The 17,601-nt window shown below is 38.1% G+C and overlaps 1 protein-coding gene across 1 annotated transcript; it reads left to right on the top strand.

Annotated features, from left to right (window-relative positions):
• Nucleotides 1-8,041, top strand: LOC110115808 (phosphatidylinositol/phosphatidylcholine transfer protein SFH13). Its single transcript, XM_020849177.2, has 15 exons — nucleotides 1-333; nucleotides 1,094-1,150; nucleotides 1,260-1,578; nucleotides 1,731-1,830; nucleotides 2,928-3,194; nucleotides 3,291-3,368; nucleotides 3,459-3,560; nucleotides 3,649-3,698; nucleotides 3,783-3,882; nucleotides 4,038-4,136; nucleotides 4,223-4,336; nucleotides 5,536-5,677; nucleotides 6,760-7,133; nucleotides 7,540-7,614; nucleotides 7,730-8,041. The coding sequence occupies exons 2-15, from the start codon at nucleotides 1,144-1,146 to the stop codon at nucleotides 7,748-7,750; spliced, it is 1,848 nt and encodes a 615-aa protein (XP_020704836.1). The 5' UTR covers nucleotides 1-333; nucleotides 1,094-1,143; the 3' UTR covers nucleotides 7,751-8,041.
• Nucleotides 8,042-17,601: the final 9,560 nt, after the last annotated feature.

Below are 17,601 nucleotides of genomic sequence, written 5' to 3' on the forward strand. Positions count from 1 at the left end.
AGAAAAAGCTACGAGGACTTAAGAGAGAGAAACTGATGCGGTAGAGGGGAGAGAAGCAACCTCCCCATTTTTTCCGAATTCTTTTAGCAGAGGAAACAGACCATTGTCGCAGTGGAGAGAGAAGGAGAAAGAGAGAGGACGCGAAGAAGAATCGATCGCAATTCTTGTCATTTAACACCGCGCCCACTTGCCGAAATCAGTTCTGAAATAAATTGAACTCGTCCGTGAGGCCCGCTCGCAGATTTATTCTCCTTGTAAGATCGATAAGGAGGCGGAGTTCTGGGCGTCGGAGCGGTGATTCTAGCTTCTGCGAGTTAGCCGGGCGGGGCGGAGGTACTGCGCGGAATCGCTTTCATTTCAGGGCTGTAATTTCCCATACGGATTACGTGGAGCTTTAGGTTTTGCTTCTAGCGAATCAGGGTTTAGGTTCCGTCGCGGCTCCGCGGATCTGGGGTCGGTTAATTTTGTGGTCATTTGTTTGTGTTTTATGAGGTCCTGGATAGATTTAATACTTTTCTGAGGGATTAAGGGGTTTGCTTAGGATTCGATGGACCTCTGATAATATTTTTTTGAATCGCAGCATTTTCTTGTTGGATTCATATTATTGTGCCGATTAAAGCAACACCTGACAAAATGCAGGTTCTTGAGGTTCTTTTTTTTTTACCCTAGAATGTACTACTGTTGAATGTTGAATCTGGGAATACAAATTGAGAGCTAAGACCCCTATTGCTTTTTTATTTTTTGGAACCTTGATTTGTTTTTCTGCTTTTCCTTTTTATAAGTTGTGCTGTTTAAGTTCTGCGTTAAGGCTTGTTTTTACATGGATGAAGATTTTGGGCTTGATCTATTTAAAAGTTATTTTTAATAGGAAGTACTAGTACGTTTCTTTCTGAATTTTTCGCTTCCGCGTTCTTTTAAATGTTGAACATTGTAAGTGTATAACGCTATATTGATCTCTGCTCCCCTCTGGAATAATCTGTGGATGAAAGGATAAATTTTCCTCAATTATTTTGACATTCATTCTTGTAGTATGCAGTTTAGTTGTTTCCAGATTTAAAATTTGCTGATCACATGTACGGTTTGGGTTTTGCAGGTTATGTCTTCAACAGTCTGAATCACTTAAGGTCCTTCCAGCTGAAGAGAATGTCATGTTAGTACATCACTCTTATTCTTAACTACACTTGCTTCTTGCAAGAAAGAAGTTTTCTGCATGGTTTCTTTTCTTTCTTAGAACGTTCTATTTGTTGCCTTGTTCGCAGTGTACCACAGCGAAGGGCTTGAAGGATCCTTTTCTCAAGACGAGAGGAGAGAGCGGAGGTCTGATATTGAAAACTCGGAGGATGAGAGAAGGAGAACAAAGATCGGATCCCTTAAAAAAAAAGCATTGAACGCCTCCTCAAAATTTACGCATTCTCTCAAGAAAAGAGGAAAGAGAAAAGTTGATTCCAGGGCTGCCTCAGTTTCAATTGAGGACTTCAGGGATGAGGAAGAAGAGCGTTCCGTTTGTGCATTTAGGCAAGAACTCATTGCTAGAGATTTGTTACCGGAGAAGCATGATGACTATCATACACTACTCAGGTTTTCTTTGATTGTCTTCTATTCTGTTTATTTTATCACCATCAATGCTACATGTTGGTTTCATTCAACATGACAAATCGTCTTCAGCGACGAGTGTTTTTTTATTTTTTAAGACTTTTCAAATTCTGAAGCCTCGCTTATGAAAAATGCAGGTTTCTAAAAGCTAGAAAATTTGATTTGGCCAAAACAACTCAGATGTGGCATGAGATGCTTCGCTGGAGAAAAGAATTCGGAACTGACACAATAACGGAGGTAAACTTGCCATTACTTGTCCTGCAACGCTTATAATTAACTTAACTAGGTTTTAAATAAATTATGGATGGCCTCAGTTCCTAATAAATAAATGATGCACTTTTTCTTTTTTTTTTGAGACTTTTGAGCTAATTAAGGCTTCGTTGGGATGACTTTTGAGCTAATTTTAATTTTTCTACTAAAAAGCTGCTTTAAGAAGCAACAAGAAAGTCATCCCAAACGAAACCTAAGTCAAACTCACACACATCACACATACGTAAGTTTTGGACTTAAGACATTTTGGATGGTTGCCAAAGCTTCCAATCAACATACTAAGATGAGCTGCACAAATATCTTACTTTTATAAGAACATTTAATATGTATCACTGGTCTTTCCATAATTAATATTAAGATTTGTAATAAGTTTTGAATAAACTTAGTGTGTTGGGATTCATCTATTTTTCAAATTAGATGAACTTTTCGTAGTAGCCACTGGGGTTATGTTTAATATGTTTTCCAAGATAAATTTTTTACAGTTGTTTATGATTAATTGCATGATTCTTTCTTATTTCACTTGGATTTTTTTTGTTTTCTGAAATTGGCAATGCTTCAACCGAAGCTTTTTATAAGCTATGATAACGTTTATATAATCAAAATATCCTTACTTTTAATGGACCCAAAATGATTATCTAATAATTGTTATAGTTCTTCTAGATGCTTCCGTCATTCTTTATTACCTTGGAAATTTTATTTGGCAAAGTTAAACTAAAACATAAACAAAGTTGTGATATTCATTCCATGGGAATATGCATTAAGTTTTGAAATGATGTCTCATTTTAAGGCTTTGTTTGGGAGTACAATGGACCCCATGCAGGTCCAATGTGAGGGAAAAGCTGCTTTTCCCACGCATGAGATGCAATGGGTCTGAAGGCTTCCCTCTTGTGCACGGGTTGTTTGGGGCCAGTGTGTGCTTCTTTCCCAAACAGAGCCTAAGGGTTATGTATAACCTTTCTTTTACTCTTTTTATTTTTTTTTATTTTATTTGAACTTTCCCTGTCCTGGTTCTACCGTTTTATCTGCAGGATTAACACTCTTGTATGATTTGTTTAAATTCCAAGGACTTTGAATTTGAGGAGTTAGGCGAAGTACTGCACTACTATCCTCAAGGGTATCATGGAGTTGACAAAGAGGGCAGGCCAGTGTATATTGAGAGGCTTGGAAAAATTGAGCCAAGCAAGCTAATGCATATCACCACTTTGGATCGATACCTAAAATATCACGTGCAGGAATTCGAGAAAGCATTTCTTGAAAAGTTTCCTGCTTGTTCAATTGCAGCGAAAAGACACATCAACACAACAACGACTATATTAGATGTACATGGTGTGGTATGTTTGTGAATTCCTTGAATTATTTTATTGGTAATATGCTGCTGCAACAAGTAATCCTCTTAACCTTCGATATAATCTGATTGTTATTGCAAGGGTTGGAAGCATTGGAGCAAAACAGTGAGAGACCTTGTGATGAGCATTCAGAAAATAGATGGTGATTTCTATCCTGAGGTAGCTTATATATGGAGAAGTAGATATTTCTTTTTTATTTATTGTTTTTGAATAACCTAATGATTGTTATTTGATTGTTTGCATGCGCAGACATTGCATCAGATGTTCATTGTGAATGCTGGCTCAGGATTCAAGCTCATCTGGAACACAGTAAAGGGTTTTCTTGACCCAAAAACTACTGCGAAGATACATGTATGTTTCTAGTTGGATGTCAGAGTTGTCTTCCTTGATTTTTACTGTTTGAATGATGCCTTAGTTATTTTCTTTAATATGCTTACAGTTACTTGGATCAAAATATCAGAATAGATTACTTGAAGCAATTGATGCTAGGTTTGTCTTTACCTGCATTTAGCACAAAGTGCCTCCCAAGTCATTTTAACATCCATATTAACCTGAAGTTTCTTTATATACCAGCCAACTTCCTGATTTCTTTGGAGGTTTGTGCACTTGTTCGGATGCAGGAGGCTGCCTTGGGTCCAATAAAGGACCTTGGAATGATCCTTTTATCATGAAGGTCACCTACAATATGCATGTTTGGCTAGTTTTATTATTAGATTAACTTACAGAATCTTCTTTTAAAATTTAGTTATACTCAATAATAATCAAGCTATGATAAGTAAAAACGGTTAAAAAGTAATCAAAATTTCTCCCTTTCCTTCAAATTTGTAGCTTGCTCGTAATGTCCATGTATCTTTTGTGAGGCAAATCAGACATGCATCCGATGGAAAGCCAATAGGAAAACCTTGCATACCACTGCGGCCATTGAAGGCAAGAAATTTTATACCCTTTCTTGGTTTTAATTGTATGCTTCAACCATCTTTTAGTTCTCTTAATTAAATTGATTTCAATATCAGGCAAGATGCAGTGACACTTCTACTGCTGAATCAGGATCAGATGCTGATGATATTGGTTCTCCTGTTGCATCTCGAAATGCTGAGTATGCCCGGCTTGCTCCAGTTCATGAAGAAGTGAGCTTCTCTTTAGTATTTACATTCTACTTTGGAAGTTATTACTCGTGTTTTTATGCCAAGCATAGTCAACTATTACATCTATTGAAAAGTTTTGGTTGTACTGCATTTAATAGCTGTATTGGCACTCATATGAAATATGTAACATTTCAGGGGTAAGATTTTAACTTACATTGAGAATGCATTGGTCTTTGATAATGTAAAATTTATACCATATAGCAACAATGATATGGAAATAAATTTAGCAACGGAGCACTGTTGAATTGGAAGTTGAAGGCCAATGCTGGTTTTTTTCAGCAGCAGTGATGAATCTGTTGTTTAGATTGTTTTAAATTTATTACTTGCGGTCTTGCTAATATATCACAAGGAAGCTTAAGTTACATTTGAAGGAGGGTGGAAGTGTTTTAGCATTTCTTACTTAATAAACAATTTATGGAGGTAAAATCTTGATTTTAAACTTTCATTTCATCGGTTCCTGTTGAGATTGTGAAGCCTGAAGTTTAAACATATTTAGGTAGGGATACCGTTTTATATGTTGTTTAGTTTACTTTTTTATGATGGTCAAAATCACTGTGTGAAATGTTGATAAGCATTCTATTAAGACTTAGCTGCAGGTTTCCTTTAATCAATACCGAAACAAGCAATTATACACTAGGCGTCGTGCATAGGATCATTGTCTTTCTCATGACAGCTTTTCAGGCAGAAGATGCATGATTACAAGGTTACTGCAGCATTATTATTGTCATAACCGTTTGCACTTGTTATCTGTATTGCTTGGCAGTTCCTTTGACATTTTTGAACGTTAAATTTTTATTTCCAATGTTATGTTCATAAGTTTCTCAGCATTGTATTTTTTTTTTCTCTCGCTATATGTACCAATAAAGAGTCGCAAATTTTTAGAGTTTCAACAAAAGTTATGCCCCTTTAAGCTGATTGAATTTTGGCTCTTAACATTTGGTGTAGACGTTGCACAAGACAATTTTAAGCAATACCAAAACAGTGCAATATTCTTAATTTTATGAATAACCATTGTGCCAGCTCCAGCACAGCAAAGTAGCCTTTTTAATAGGAGTTACTGCATTACTGGATATTACATGCTGTGATAAATAGTTAGTTTAATTTGTGAATAAATAGTTAATGAAATGGCTAGTAAATATTTGTACTGATGTTAAATCTGTTCTGTTTTGTATCTGGTTCAGGTTAGAGCAAACGATTCAAGTTCATATTACAGCTGTGATGACCATTTTGTTGTGGTTAATAATGCTGCTGACAATGTTCATGATGGGTCGGGATTTTCTAGAGCCTCAAATAGAGGAGTGGGTGACCAAATACATCCCTATGGTAAGACAACGCCAAATTGGAATTAATTAATATTATCCAGTTCCTTCCATTTCCTCAAAAAATAAAAATAAAAAATTCCATGGAATAGCATTCAAAATTGGATAAAAATGGAAAGGTGAACTATCATCTGTGCCTCCCTGATGAAGCTAGTTGGGGCTAATAGCTAAATGAACGTCTGTTCAGAGTAATTACTACTCTGTCATCACTGCGCTTATCAAAATGTAATCTCATTTAAAAAAAATAGTGTCATCAGCATGCCATATTTTCCCAACGAATGAAAGAATTGTAATCTCCATCCATTAGATATAATATAGTATTTTCTTTCTTGGATAAAGGTTTTGCATAATAATGCGATATCAATTTCTTATATGCTAAGGACATTGTCGCCATGAGGTTATACTAGATGATGGTTAAGAATTGTGTCAAAGTAATACACAATAATAATGTATTGGAATGCTTTTACTCTTATATTATCTTGTGTGTTTTCTCGTTCTGTCCAATAATTTGAGACTGCCGCAAATTATTGTGCTATGTTATGTGGTCTTATGGTATTTTTGTATCTTGTGCAATGGCTACAGCCATTACGATGCTTTTTATCCGATTATCTTTTGTAGTTTAGTAAGACAGATTCTATAGACTGATCTGCACTTTATTGTAACAATTTTACTTAAATGTTCTCTATGTCATCTTAGTGTGCAAGTGCATAAATTGCTTCTTCTTTCCAATATCTGTTACATTGCCTTCCCCGACTACAGCCTTTAGTCACTATTGACCTTCATATATAGTGCATTTTATAATAATTTATTTGTTTTATTAATGTTGACAATCTCATGATTCTACTTGTCAATGCTATAAAATAATCAAACCATATATTCTGAGAGAGGGTGGCTCAGACCTAGTCGGCATAAATCTGAGGAAAAAACTTAAATTGTGTGCCAACAGAGCTAGCTAACTTGCTTGGTTTTTACATGCTGTTTGTAACCTTCAGTTTCTTGTGATATAGAAAATGGCCTTGTTTTATCATTTCGCCATCTCTCATACATGAAGTTAGAAGTAAAATGAGTTGTTACTCATGTTTTCAGGTTATTTAGGCCTTGAAAGGCTAAATGAAGAATCAATTCAAGGAATCCTAAGATATTTTGCAAAGGCCTTGATGATGTTCTTTATCAAGCTTCTCTCGGTCTTTCACGCCTTCATTATAAAACAAAGCCGGAGGGTTGAGGCAGTTCACCCTTCAGATACTGTGGCCTCTCAGGCTGGAGATAATCATGAAGTTGTCGAGGATATTAAAGAAGAACATGTAAATCCTTGCTTAGAACGAATTCAGAGGCTTGAAGAAATGTTCAGTGAGATAAAAAGAAAACCCCCTGAAATTCCTGCAGAGAAAGAGCGAGTACTTATGGAATCTTGGTGCAGAATCAAATCCATTGAGTTTGACCTTGAGAAGACCAAGAGAGTAAGTTTCTGCATCCATATTGAAGCGTTCATCTTATGATTGAATTGACTGCTGCGCGTGCACTTTTTCAGAAGTGAGGAATTTCTTTAACTCTTTCTATGAGCATAATCAAACAGTTTCTTTTAAATACCCGATAGCTAAAGTACAGCAACTATTACGATTCTAACAGAAAACATTTTTCACAATTATATATACTTATCATTTGGCAGGTTATCAGGCTCCAACCAAAGCATGAAACTTTATCTAGCCTCTTCAATCTTCCACCATGACTCTTAGCTAAACTGCTTAAAGCACCATAAAGATCTTAGCTGTTAAAACCAAAGCCTAATCTACCTAGTATTTACTCTTAACATTTGGCTTATAAGTTGCTTTCTGTTAAATCAGTTGTATGCTTATTTAATTTCAGGTTCTCCACGCCACTGTTATGAAGCAAATAGAGATTTCTGAGACATTAGATGTTGTGCAGGAGTCCAGTGGTAGGGTAAGTAATCTTCTCAAAATCCACAATCAATTCCTGCTTTAGTTGGTGGTATAATAACTTAAATTACCACCTTCTGGAGCAATATCAATGATTTGTCTTCCTCTATGTTATGCAGAAAAGATCTTTTTGCCGATGAAATAAAGAACAGAGTTTGGAGTAGCTGTGCATGAATTAGGAGCCAGAATGTTGTAATTAGCAAGGAGAAAAATGCATGCATGCCGAAGCATTCTTCTAGCCATAGCAACTCCTTTCCTTTTTTTGTCCAATTTTTGTGAATGTTTTGATCTATTCACAACTTTCCACCCAGGGAGATGTATCTGGCTTCAAATTTTAATTTGTGTTCACAGGAAGTGTTAGGTTTAGATCAGCAAAAATTGAACAAAACCACACGAGATTTCTGTTAATACAAAAGTAGTTCTTTGATCTCCTTCAGCTTCTCTTTGTAAGTTATTTTATTTTCAAAACGGATTAATAGATGTCTTAGAATTGCTAGGACGAGAAGCTTGTTATACCCATTCTTCTCATTTTCGCCTTTTTAACTAAATAGAGATAAAGAACTACGAAAGTTTTATTGAAACAAGTTGGCCTAAAGACTAAAGGAGAAGCCAATGATGAGCATACGGAAAATGGTTTATTACATACTTGTAAAACATCTATCCAGCCCTTTCTCCATTCTGATTTGTTCAGTCAGGTTGGGGTAAATCTATTAGTTATTCATATTAAACATTTTGTTAAGATGCAGTTGCTTGCATTTTGGCTCCAGACCTCTTCGCTTCAACTAAGTAATATGATTACTCACAAATATCCAGAACACTAGGAGAGATTATTCTGTGCGGACACCGGATGCAGCTTACTGTTAATAGGCCAATCAGGTGCAGCCACGTCATCCAGTATCGAGCAGTACTGAGCCGCGATACTGAGTAGGGGTGATGTGGCACATTTTCATTGGATTTTGGACTGCGATCGGCGTCCGCACAGAATAAATCATCGAAGCTCAAGCAATCCATACAAGGCGCTTAGCTTTTATCATCTACAAAAGTTATGAAAAATAGATTCTCTTCCTGATCCTCAAAGAGCTCCTTTGTGCCCAAAGAATTCTTTGAAGGTCGGACAAACCAAAATAATTCTTTTAAGGATTTGTATACAGATAGATCAGCTTTAACAACTTAAATAACATGCTGATGACTTTCGGCAGGTAGCAATGTTCAGTAATCCTGAACATTAAATATAGTTTAAGCAGCAGAAGGCCCCGAGCAGTAGAAAACAATCTTGACTCGGAAAGCTAAATAGTCAACCAATTTATATTCCATTCACCACTGGTAGCGATCCAAAAATTTCCCCTGATTGCCTAGACAAAGTAAGACCATCCAAGGGGAAGGTAAAAATTGTCTAAGATGGCTTCAAATCATTATCCGGACATCAATAAAAAAGAAAGTACCTTGCAGCTATTGCTAGGAGAGACTTAATAGCTGCTTTAGGCTTTGTTTACTATAGTTTTTTTATTTTTATTTAAAATAATTTTTTTGTATAAAAAGACTAGTCAAGGGAAGCAATTTCTTCCCTCTCATCAACAATCCCCTAAATGTCTCCAAAAAGAAGTATAAAAATTTCTTGTACTAAAAAATTGCTTTAAGAAACATTATGAAAGTCTTTCTAAACGAAACCTTATGTGGGCTCCAAAAATTCCCATCCATACGCCCCCGGCCTCTCCGCATCATATCTTTTTTTTATTATTGTTTATGTGACGGCAAAGAGTTTTAACTAGCTTAGATTCCGAGTGAATTTTTAGAAGGTAGATTGGGTTTTAAATAAGACACTACGCAGAGATTTTCGCCCTCATTTTGTAATAACTTTTTTATTTGAGTTCCGATTTTCTATGGGTGTTCCGCTACTACGGCCTTTCTTATGGCTTGTTGAGTAGACGGAGCTGCCAGCGATCCGGACATATTTGGGCATGTTGGATCCGATCTTTTATATCCATTCGAACCTTAAGCTTCAGACTGTTGAAAGACTTCAAGCTTCTTTGGCTCAATTTTGTAGGAGTGTGTGCCACAAAAGTCTCTTTCTTGACTTTTGAGTCTTTGTTCATTGGAGAAGGTCATGTCTCTAGCTTTTGAAAGATAACCTGCATATATTCTTAAAAAAGAAATCGTTGTATTCTTTAGCGCAAAAGAATATTTGAATTGATAATTTTAAATATTTATTCGGGGATCTCGGCATGCAGCGCGATGTCGACCCGAATAAATATTTAAAATGTCCCCTGTCTCACAGGGATATTCTAGAATAGAATAAATTTGGAATTTTGAGATTTTAAATATTCATTTAGGGATCTCAGCGTGTAGCACGATGTCGACCCAAATAAATATTTAAAATGCCCCCTGTCTCGTAGGGATATTTCAAAGTAGAATAAATTTGAGATTTAATATTTTAAATATTCAGTTGGGGATTTCGTTGTGTAACACGATGTCAATCCAAATGAATATTTAAAAATGCCCTCTATCTTGTAGGGACATTTTAGATAGACTTTGTATCTTTGAGATTTTAAATATTTGTTTGGGGAACTCGGCATACGGCGTGATTTCGACCTGAATAAATATTTAAAATATCCCCAGTGATGGGGGATTTTGAAATGCATTCTTGCTATATAAGAGAATTTCAAAATATAGATGTAAACATGCATTGATAACTATGCACATAAAACTTTGGTCATTATAAAGTATATCAATCATGAAATTTTTATGCATCATACTTTTTTAAATGTCGACCGTTGATAGGCGGCATGGGTCTCTAACCATTCAGATCAATCAACTGATATGCTCCTCCTTGGTACACCTTCTCGATGATGAATGAGCCTTCCCAATTGGATATAAATTTGTCATCGATTTTTCAGTGTTGGATGATTGGTATTCTTAGCACCAGGACCAATTCCCCTTCTTGAAATGTTCGATGGCGCACCATCCGATCAAAGGATTTTATCATTTTTCCTCGATAGATTTCTAGGTTTTATTGAGCTCGTAACCTGAGTTTATCAAGTGCGTCGAGCTCTTCCATTATAAGGTGGGCTTTTTGCTCTTAAGTAAGATCATTCTTGATTGCTACCCGAAGTGACGGTAGCTCAATCTCCAACGATAATACAGCTTCAGCATCGAACACTAGAGAGTAAGGAGTGGCTTTGGTTGACGTTTTGTATGTTGTACAATATGCCCATAGCGCTTTAGCCATCTTTGTATGCCACTCTCTTTTGTTCTCGGTGAGAATCTTCTTCAATAATTTCACCAACGTCTTGTTGAAAGCTTCTGTCAATCCATTTGCCCTTGGATTGTATATGGATGAATATCGCCAATCGATTTTGTGCCGATTAGCGAACTTATAAATTTTTGTACTTTTAAAGGTTGTACCATTGTCTGAGATTATGAGGGGTGGTACACCAAATCTGTAAACAACATTGTGGGTGAAAAAGTTGATCACATGCTATGATGTGACCTCTCTGAATGGAGCTTCTTCTGCCCACTTGGAGAAGTTGTCTGTTGCTACCAGAATAAAGCGATGTCCCGCTGAAGACGGCGGATCTATCGGCCCAATTATGTTAGTGCCCCAACATTCAAATGGCCAAGATGTTATTGCTGGGTGCAGCGGATTTGGAGGCTGATGTATAACATCACTGTGGATTTGACACTCGTGGCACCACTTAGCATGATCAATACAATCTCTGACCATGGTCGGCCAATAGTAACCCATTCTCTTAATTTTAACGACCATTTTTGGACCTGACTAATGTGCTCTGTAAAGCCTTTCGTTGACTCCTATCACCACTTTATCAGCTTCTTTGGTTCCTAGGCACCTTAGCCACATTTGATCAAAAGCTCTCCTGTATAAAGTGTTATTAACAAATGCATAACGCAACGCTCTTTTTCAAATTTGTGCGGCAATGGAATTTTCTATCGGAAGTTTGTTTTCCTTGAAGTAGTCAATTAATAGTTGCCTCCAATCATTTTTTATTTCAATATCCAAACAATGCCCCCACGATTCTAAAGCTTGACTAGCTTTACGTCTCTTGGCCACATTATACTCCTATGTATAATTCTCCATAACGATCTAATGGAGGGATTGAGGGTCAACTAGCATTTTATCTCGCTGGATTGAATCTGGTATTTCTTCTACCCTCGGGAATTATAATATAACAGGCTCTAACACCTTACAAGTGTAAACTCCGATGAATATAGGCCTCTCCTCGTTGATGTTCGCCATTTCTTTGGCTAATTTAGCCAAACAATCTGCTTTAGCATTCTGTCCTCGAGGAACTCGAGCTATTTCAACATTTGGTACTTGCTTCAGAAGCTCGAGGGCTCACCGATGGTAATGGGCCAATTCAACTTTGCCAACCTTGTAGATACCAAGGACCTGATTTATCACGAGCTGAGAATCACCAAATGTTTGGAGATGTTGGATTCTGACATCGTCGCAATCTCTAGCCCTGCTAATAGAGCTTCATACTCGGCTTCGTTGTTGGTCCGAGATTCAGTCAAACTGAATGAGAACCTCATTATGCCTCCCTCAGGTGCTACGAAAATAAGACTAATGCCGGCTCGGGCTCTTGCAATATTTGGAGGTCTAATAGGTTTAATCGACAATGCACCGTCAAAGTACATCTCCCAAAATAGTAGTTTTCTATCTTCCTCGACCTGCATGATTTGCTCATCGGAAAAATCATCGTTAAGTGGAGAGTCTGCTGGGATCGGATGTGCAGTAAGAAAATCTGCCAAGGCTTAACCTTTCACCGCCTTTAATGGCATGTATGTGATATCAAACTACAATAATAATACCGCCCACCGGGCCAGGCGACCTGTCAACGCTGGTCTTGTCATCAAGAACTTCAGCGGATCGATCTTTGATATCAGGGTAATTTTGTGGGATAACATGTAGTGGCAGTGTTTTTGAACCGCAAAAATCAGCGCCAGAAAATGCTTTTCATTAGGAGAATAATGACTTTCTTCTCCGATCAACCTCCAATTGATGTAGTAGAGTGTGTTTTTTTTTTCCTTCTTCATTATGCTGGGCCAATAGTGCTCCAAGGGACTCTTTTAGAGCTACTGTGTACAGTATAAGAGGCTTCCCTGGAATCGGCGCTGCTAGAATGGGAGGATTCAATAAGTATTTCTTGATACTATCAAACGCTTCCTAGCACTCTTCATCCCATTTAAAGCGAACATCTTTCTTCATCAACTTCGAGAATGGTTGGCACCTGCCCGAAAGATTTGATATAAATCTCCGGATGAAAGCTAGTTGCCCTTGTAGTGAGCGAAGCTGTCGAAGGTTCTTTGGAGGTGGTATCTTCATGATTGTCTTGATCTTGTTGGGGTCGACTTCGATACCTCGAAGACGGACAATGTACCCCAAAATTTGCCAAAAGAAACTCCAAAAGCACACTTGAGGGGATTCATCTTTAGATCATACTTTCTGATCCTTTCAAATACAATCCTCAAGTCATTTAGGTGATCTCTTCGATCCATGCTCTTGACAACAAGGTCGTCCACATAGCACTCGACCTTTTGATGTATCAACTCATCAAATATATGCGTCATCACACGTTGATAGGTGGAACCGGCGTTCTTCAGACCAAAGGGCATGACTGCGTAGCAAAAAATGCCGATGGGCGTCCTGAATGATGTGTATTTTTCATCTTCATGTGCCATTTTGATTTGATTGTAGCCTGATGATCCATCCTTAAATTAGAACATATTATAGTTGGAAGTGTTGTCCACCAGGAGTTTGGATACGGGGAGTGAAAAATCATCTTTTGGGTACACCTTATTGAGATCCCGAAAATCGTTACAATACGAATCTGCTCATTCTTCTTCTTTACAGGGACAATATTGGCAATCCAGTAGGCATATTTTCTTCGCGGATAAAGCCTGCCTCTATAAGCTTCTTTGTTTCAACAATCACTTGTTCTTCAATCTCTAATCTCATTCTTCTTGGAGCTTGCTTGATGTGAGCTACATCCGATTTGATTGCTAACTTGTGAACTGCTACATCAGGGGATAAGCCGGGCATCTCAGCATATGTCCAGACAAAGTAGTCCTTGAATTCACAGAGGAGTCTTTTATTTCTTCTATTTGTTCTTCGGCAAGGAGGAAACTAATGAAGGTTGGGCGAGGGTCTTCCTCGGTTCCCAGGTTGACTTCTTTTAGCTCATCCATAGTGGATGCCTGTCCACCATCTTCAAGCTCTTTTGGTGCAGGTTTGGCTTCTACGGGTTGATCATCATAATCATCAGTTTCGTATATCTCTTCAGCACCACCATCATCGGATTCAATTTCCATGCATGTGATTGCCCGATAAGTCTCTTTCCTGAGGAATTTTTGCTTGATGAATCCAATACCTTTATATGCATCTGTATCTTTCCATCATAGTAGACGCGGATTCCTTCTATACAATAGGTCCAAGCTTGTACGAAGTTGTCGTTTAGTAGTAGGAATATTAATTTGCTTTCGTAGCATTCTTTGAATATTTTTGGTATTGAACCTAGGTAACCTCGTAGGAAATAATTCCTCGAAGTCGAGGAGCATACAACACCAGTCATTATTCTCCTCTTCGCACACTCCCGTGGAATATAACACATTCTTTGGCACAGTCCCATTTTAAGGGGAGGTAGATAGAGGATGGCGAGTTCTTCAACTTTATGCACCTCGCGCAGAATGATTTACTTGAAGTCTTGTAAGGAAACACGGGTGGCTACGAATATATTATCTGAAATTGATAGACTGTATATTCTTCTAGATAACACATTCTGCACCATGTTCATATAAATAGAGTCGTAGTCATAATCATTATTTGAAAATTCAACATACATACTCCATTCGTCCATGGACTGGCATAATCTTCGAGATTTGACAGGAGTAACTTCGTCATCATCCGTATCACTCCCAAGATGATGTAAATATTTATTTTCTTTGGGAATGGTCGGTGCTTTGGGAAGAGTCAGCATTGCCTTCTTTCTCCCCTCCTGCTTCTTCTCACCTTCCCGTTCAGGTCGCTTTGTAGCTTTTGAGTTTGATGCTCTAGCTTCGAGAGAGATCGAAGACTTTTGTTTCTTTGGCATGAAGTACCGTGCATCTTCATAAATTGTTGCTTCATGAACTGTGAAGGGTTGGATATTACTAGAGATCCTGAACTCTTCTCCTTCTCTGAGATATTTCATACACTAGTGTAATGTTGACGGGACAACACCATATTCATGTAATCAGGGATGACCTAATAGTGCCTTAAATAAAGTATCCGCATCAATCATATGGAATTTAGCTTCTGTGTGGAGCTCTCCAAATACAAGAGGGAGCATGAATGATCCAAGGATTTTCTACCCTTTTTCATTAAAACCATGCGCCATCAGCTTATCTGACCTGAGGTGTTCCACATCAAGGCAGAGGGATCTCAGTGCTTTCAAGCTTATCAGCTTCACTGAGGATCCAGGATTGATCAGGATTCGACTGATGATCATCTTATCATTCTCTGTAGTAACATACAGAGGACGATTATGATCTGCAGTCTCAAGCATCATATCTTCTTCGGAGAAGGTGATGAACGGCTCATTATGAGCTTGTAGAACCTCAGTAAAATTATGTTCAGCAAAATACGCTTTATATTTTTCTGGATCTTTGAGAGCCTGAATCAGAGTCTCCCGAAGGTCTTTAGACATTACCAACGCATCGTATATGCTGAGTTGTGCTGGGATTTTTCTCAGATGGGGTAAGATATTATAATCTATCCCATTAGTTGAAGTCTTCTTTTTCTTAGAATCTTCAGGGATAATATCATCGTTGATAACTATCTCTTTCTCTTTATCCTTATTGGAGACCCCTTTCTTCGGTGGAGGCGGTAATATCTTACCGCTTCTTAACTGCACTTGAGCAATCTCCTCCAGTTCAAAGTCATTTAATGGAGCATTTTCTTCAGAATCAGCCATTGTTGCGTCTAGAGACTCGTCTGCTGATTCAGAATCACCACACAGGTTTACATGTCCCATCCGAGATGCTATGCTAGGGTCTAATTCATCTTCCTCTGGAAAATGTAAGCCCTCCTCCGAACTGTAATTCATTGGTAACACTATCATACAGGATTCAGAGGGTACTTCTTCGGTGTATTCTTCTTTTGTCAAGGTACTCGGCGCTACCGAGATGACCCGACATACTTCTATTGGAAGAGAATTTTCATCATCTTCTTTGGCTTAATCTATCTTAAGCTCTGTCATAAAGTCAGCGAGCTTGATAGGTTGCCTCACAGTCTGGTAGTATTCATCCAAACTGTTGATAACTCTCTAAATTGCAATCATTTTCTCTTTGGGCTTCTTCAGTTTAGTCTTCTTCTTGGATGATTTCACCCTCCCAGACTTCGAAGTGCCCGCTTGATTGGAAAATTATTTTAAAGTAGAAGCTCGTGTCATAGGTAGAGCTTTTAAGTTTAGCAGTGGCTCAATAAGAGACTTTCACTTTATACCTGAAACTCCTTCAAGTTGTTTCAACATTTTCACAGTCTTTTTGGAGACTGCCATCTCCCACTACTCATCTTGAACTTGCTTCTTTTCTTTTCTTCTTTCTTAAACCAGGGGTACGAATAAGGATGTGACTACCTGTGTTGATTCTTTTCTAGGATGAGATAACACATTGTCGGACAATGTGAGTTTCCCTTTTTGATATTTTCTTTCAAGCCAATCCTTGAAGATGTAGTAATCTTCAATAGGATGGCTTAATACCCGATGATATGGGAAATAATTTGGGTCTCCAATGTGCTTCGACTCTTCAGGTCTCTTGCATTTAGGTAGTTCTAAACCCAATTTCAATACTTGTCGAAATAATTTGGCGACACTCTCCCTCTTGAATGAATATTCTTTATTCATTTTATCTTTGAGGGATTGGAACGTTTTATCATCAGTTCCTATTGCCTGTCTCTGGCATTCTCCTCTACCTTGATAAGTTCATGGCTTATCATTGCCCCCGAGTATCAGCTTCGGCTGGGGGTGAGGGTTGTAGGCATGTTTGGACTTTTCTTCATACTGCATTGGTTGCTTGCCCTTATCTATATTATAAATCATATGCCTTTCTCTATCAGCTCTAGAGAAAAATGTAGAGTTGGCATCACCCCTTCTAGCACCCGGGGCTTTAGCCTTCTTGGGCTTATCATAGTGATTTTCTGATCTGGACAAATGCAATTTCTCAAATTTATCCACTCTGTCAAGCAAGTCTTGAAATGTGTTGATTGTAGCCATGCACAGGAAGGGTTGCATCTTGTCATCAATGTTTCTCATTAATAATTACACGACGTGTTATTCTTCAAGTTACTGCTCACATTTCATGCTTAGATTACGCCAGCGAGTTATGTATTTCGATACTGGCTCCTCTTTCTTCCACTTATCTAAAGCGAGATCGACGATCGTGATCTTCTTGGTCGCATTAGCGAATCTCTTCATAAATATGGCCTCCAATTCTGCAAAGATCTTTATAGAGTCATTTGGTAACTCGGCATACCATTCGAATGTAGTTGCTGTCAAATTGTTAACAAATTTTCGGAAGAGTAGGGCATCATTTCCCCTTGTATTCCAGCAGGTGGTCTTGAACTGCGCCAGGTGCTGTCGGGGATTGTTAGTGCCATTGTAGGTGTGAAATTTTGGAACTTAATACCCCTTAAGGTACTGCACTTAGTCGTATTCAGCGGGATACGGACGACCCTTGCCAACTAATTTTTCTGCTTGATCAATGGCTATGATAGCCTTGATCCTCTCTGTAATTATCCCATCAACCTGTGCAGCCATTACAGGCTCGAAGGTGCTGGCAATATTTTGAGGAGTATGTTTGCGAGTTATATTCTGAGCCTCATGAACATTCTCAGGAGTGCCTCGTACTCCTGAGACTTGAGGCATTTGATGATTCGGAGGATCAGCTAAAGGATTAGGCATGGTGCCACCGGCAACAATTCTTTGTATCATCTGCATCA

This window comes from Dendrobium catenatum, unplaced genomic scaffold (genome assembly GCF_001605985.2).
Source record: "Dendrobium catenatum unplaced genomic scaffold, ASM160598v2 fragScaff_scaffold_1220, whole genome shotgun sequence".
In the NCBI taxonomy this organism is placed as follows: domain Eukaryota; kingdom Viridiplantae; phylum Streptophyta; class Magnoliopsida; order Asparagales; family Orchidaceae; genus Dendrobium; species Dendrobium catenatum.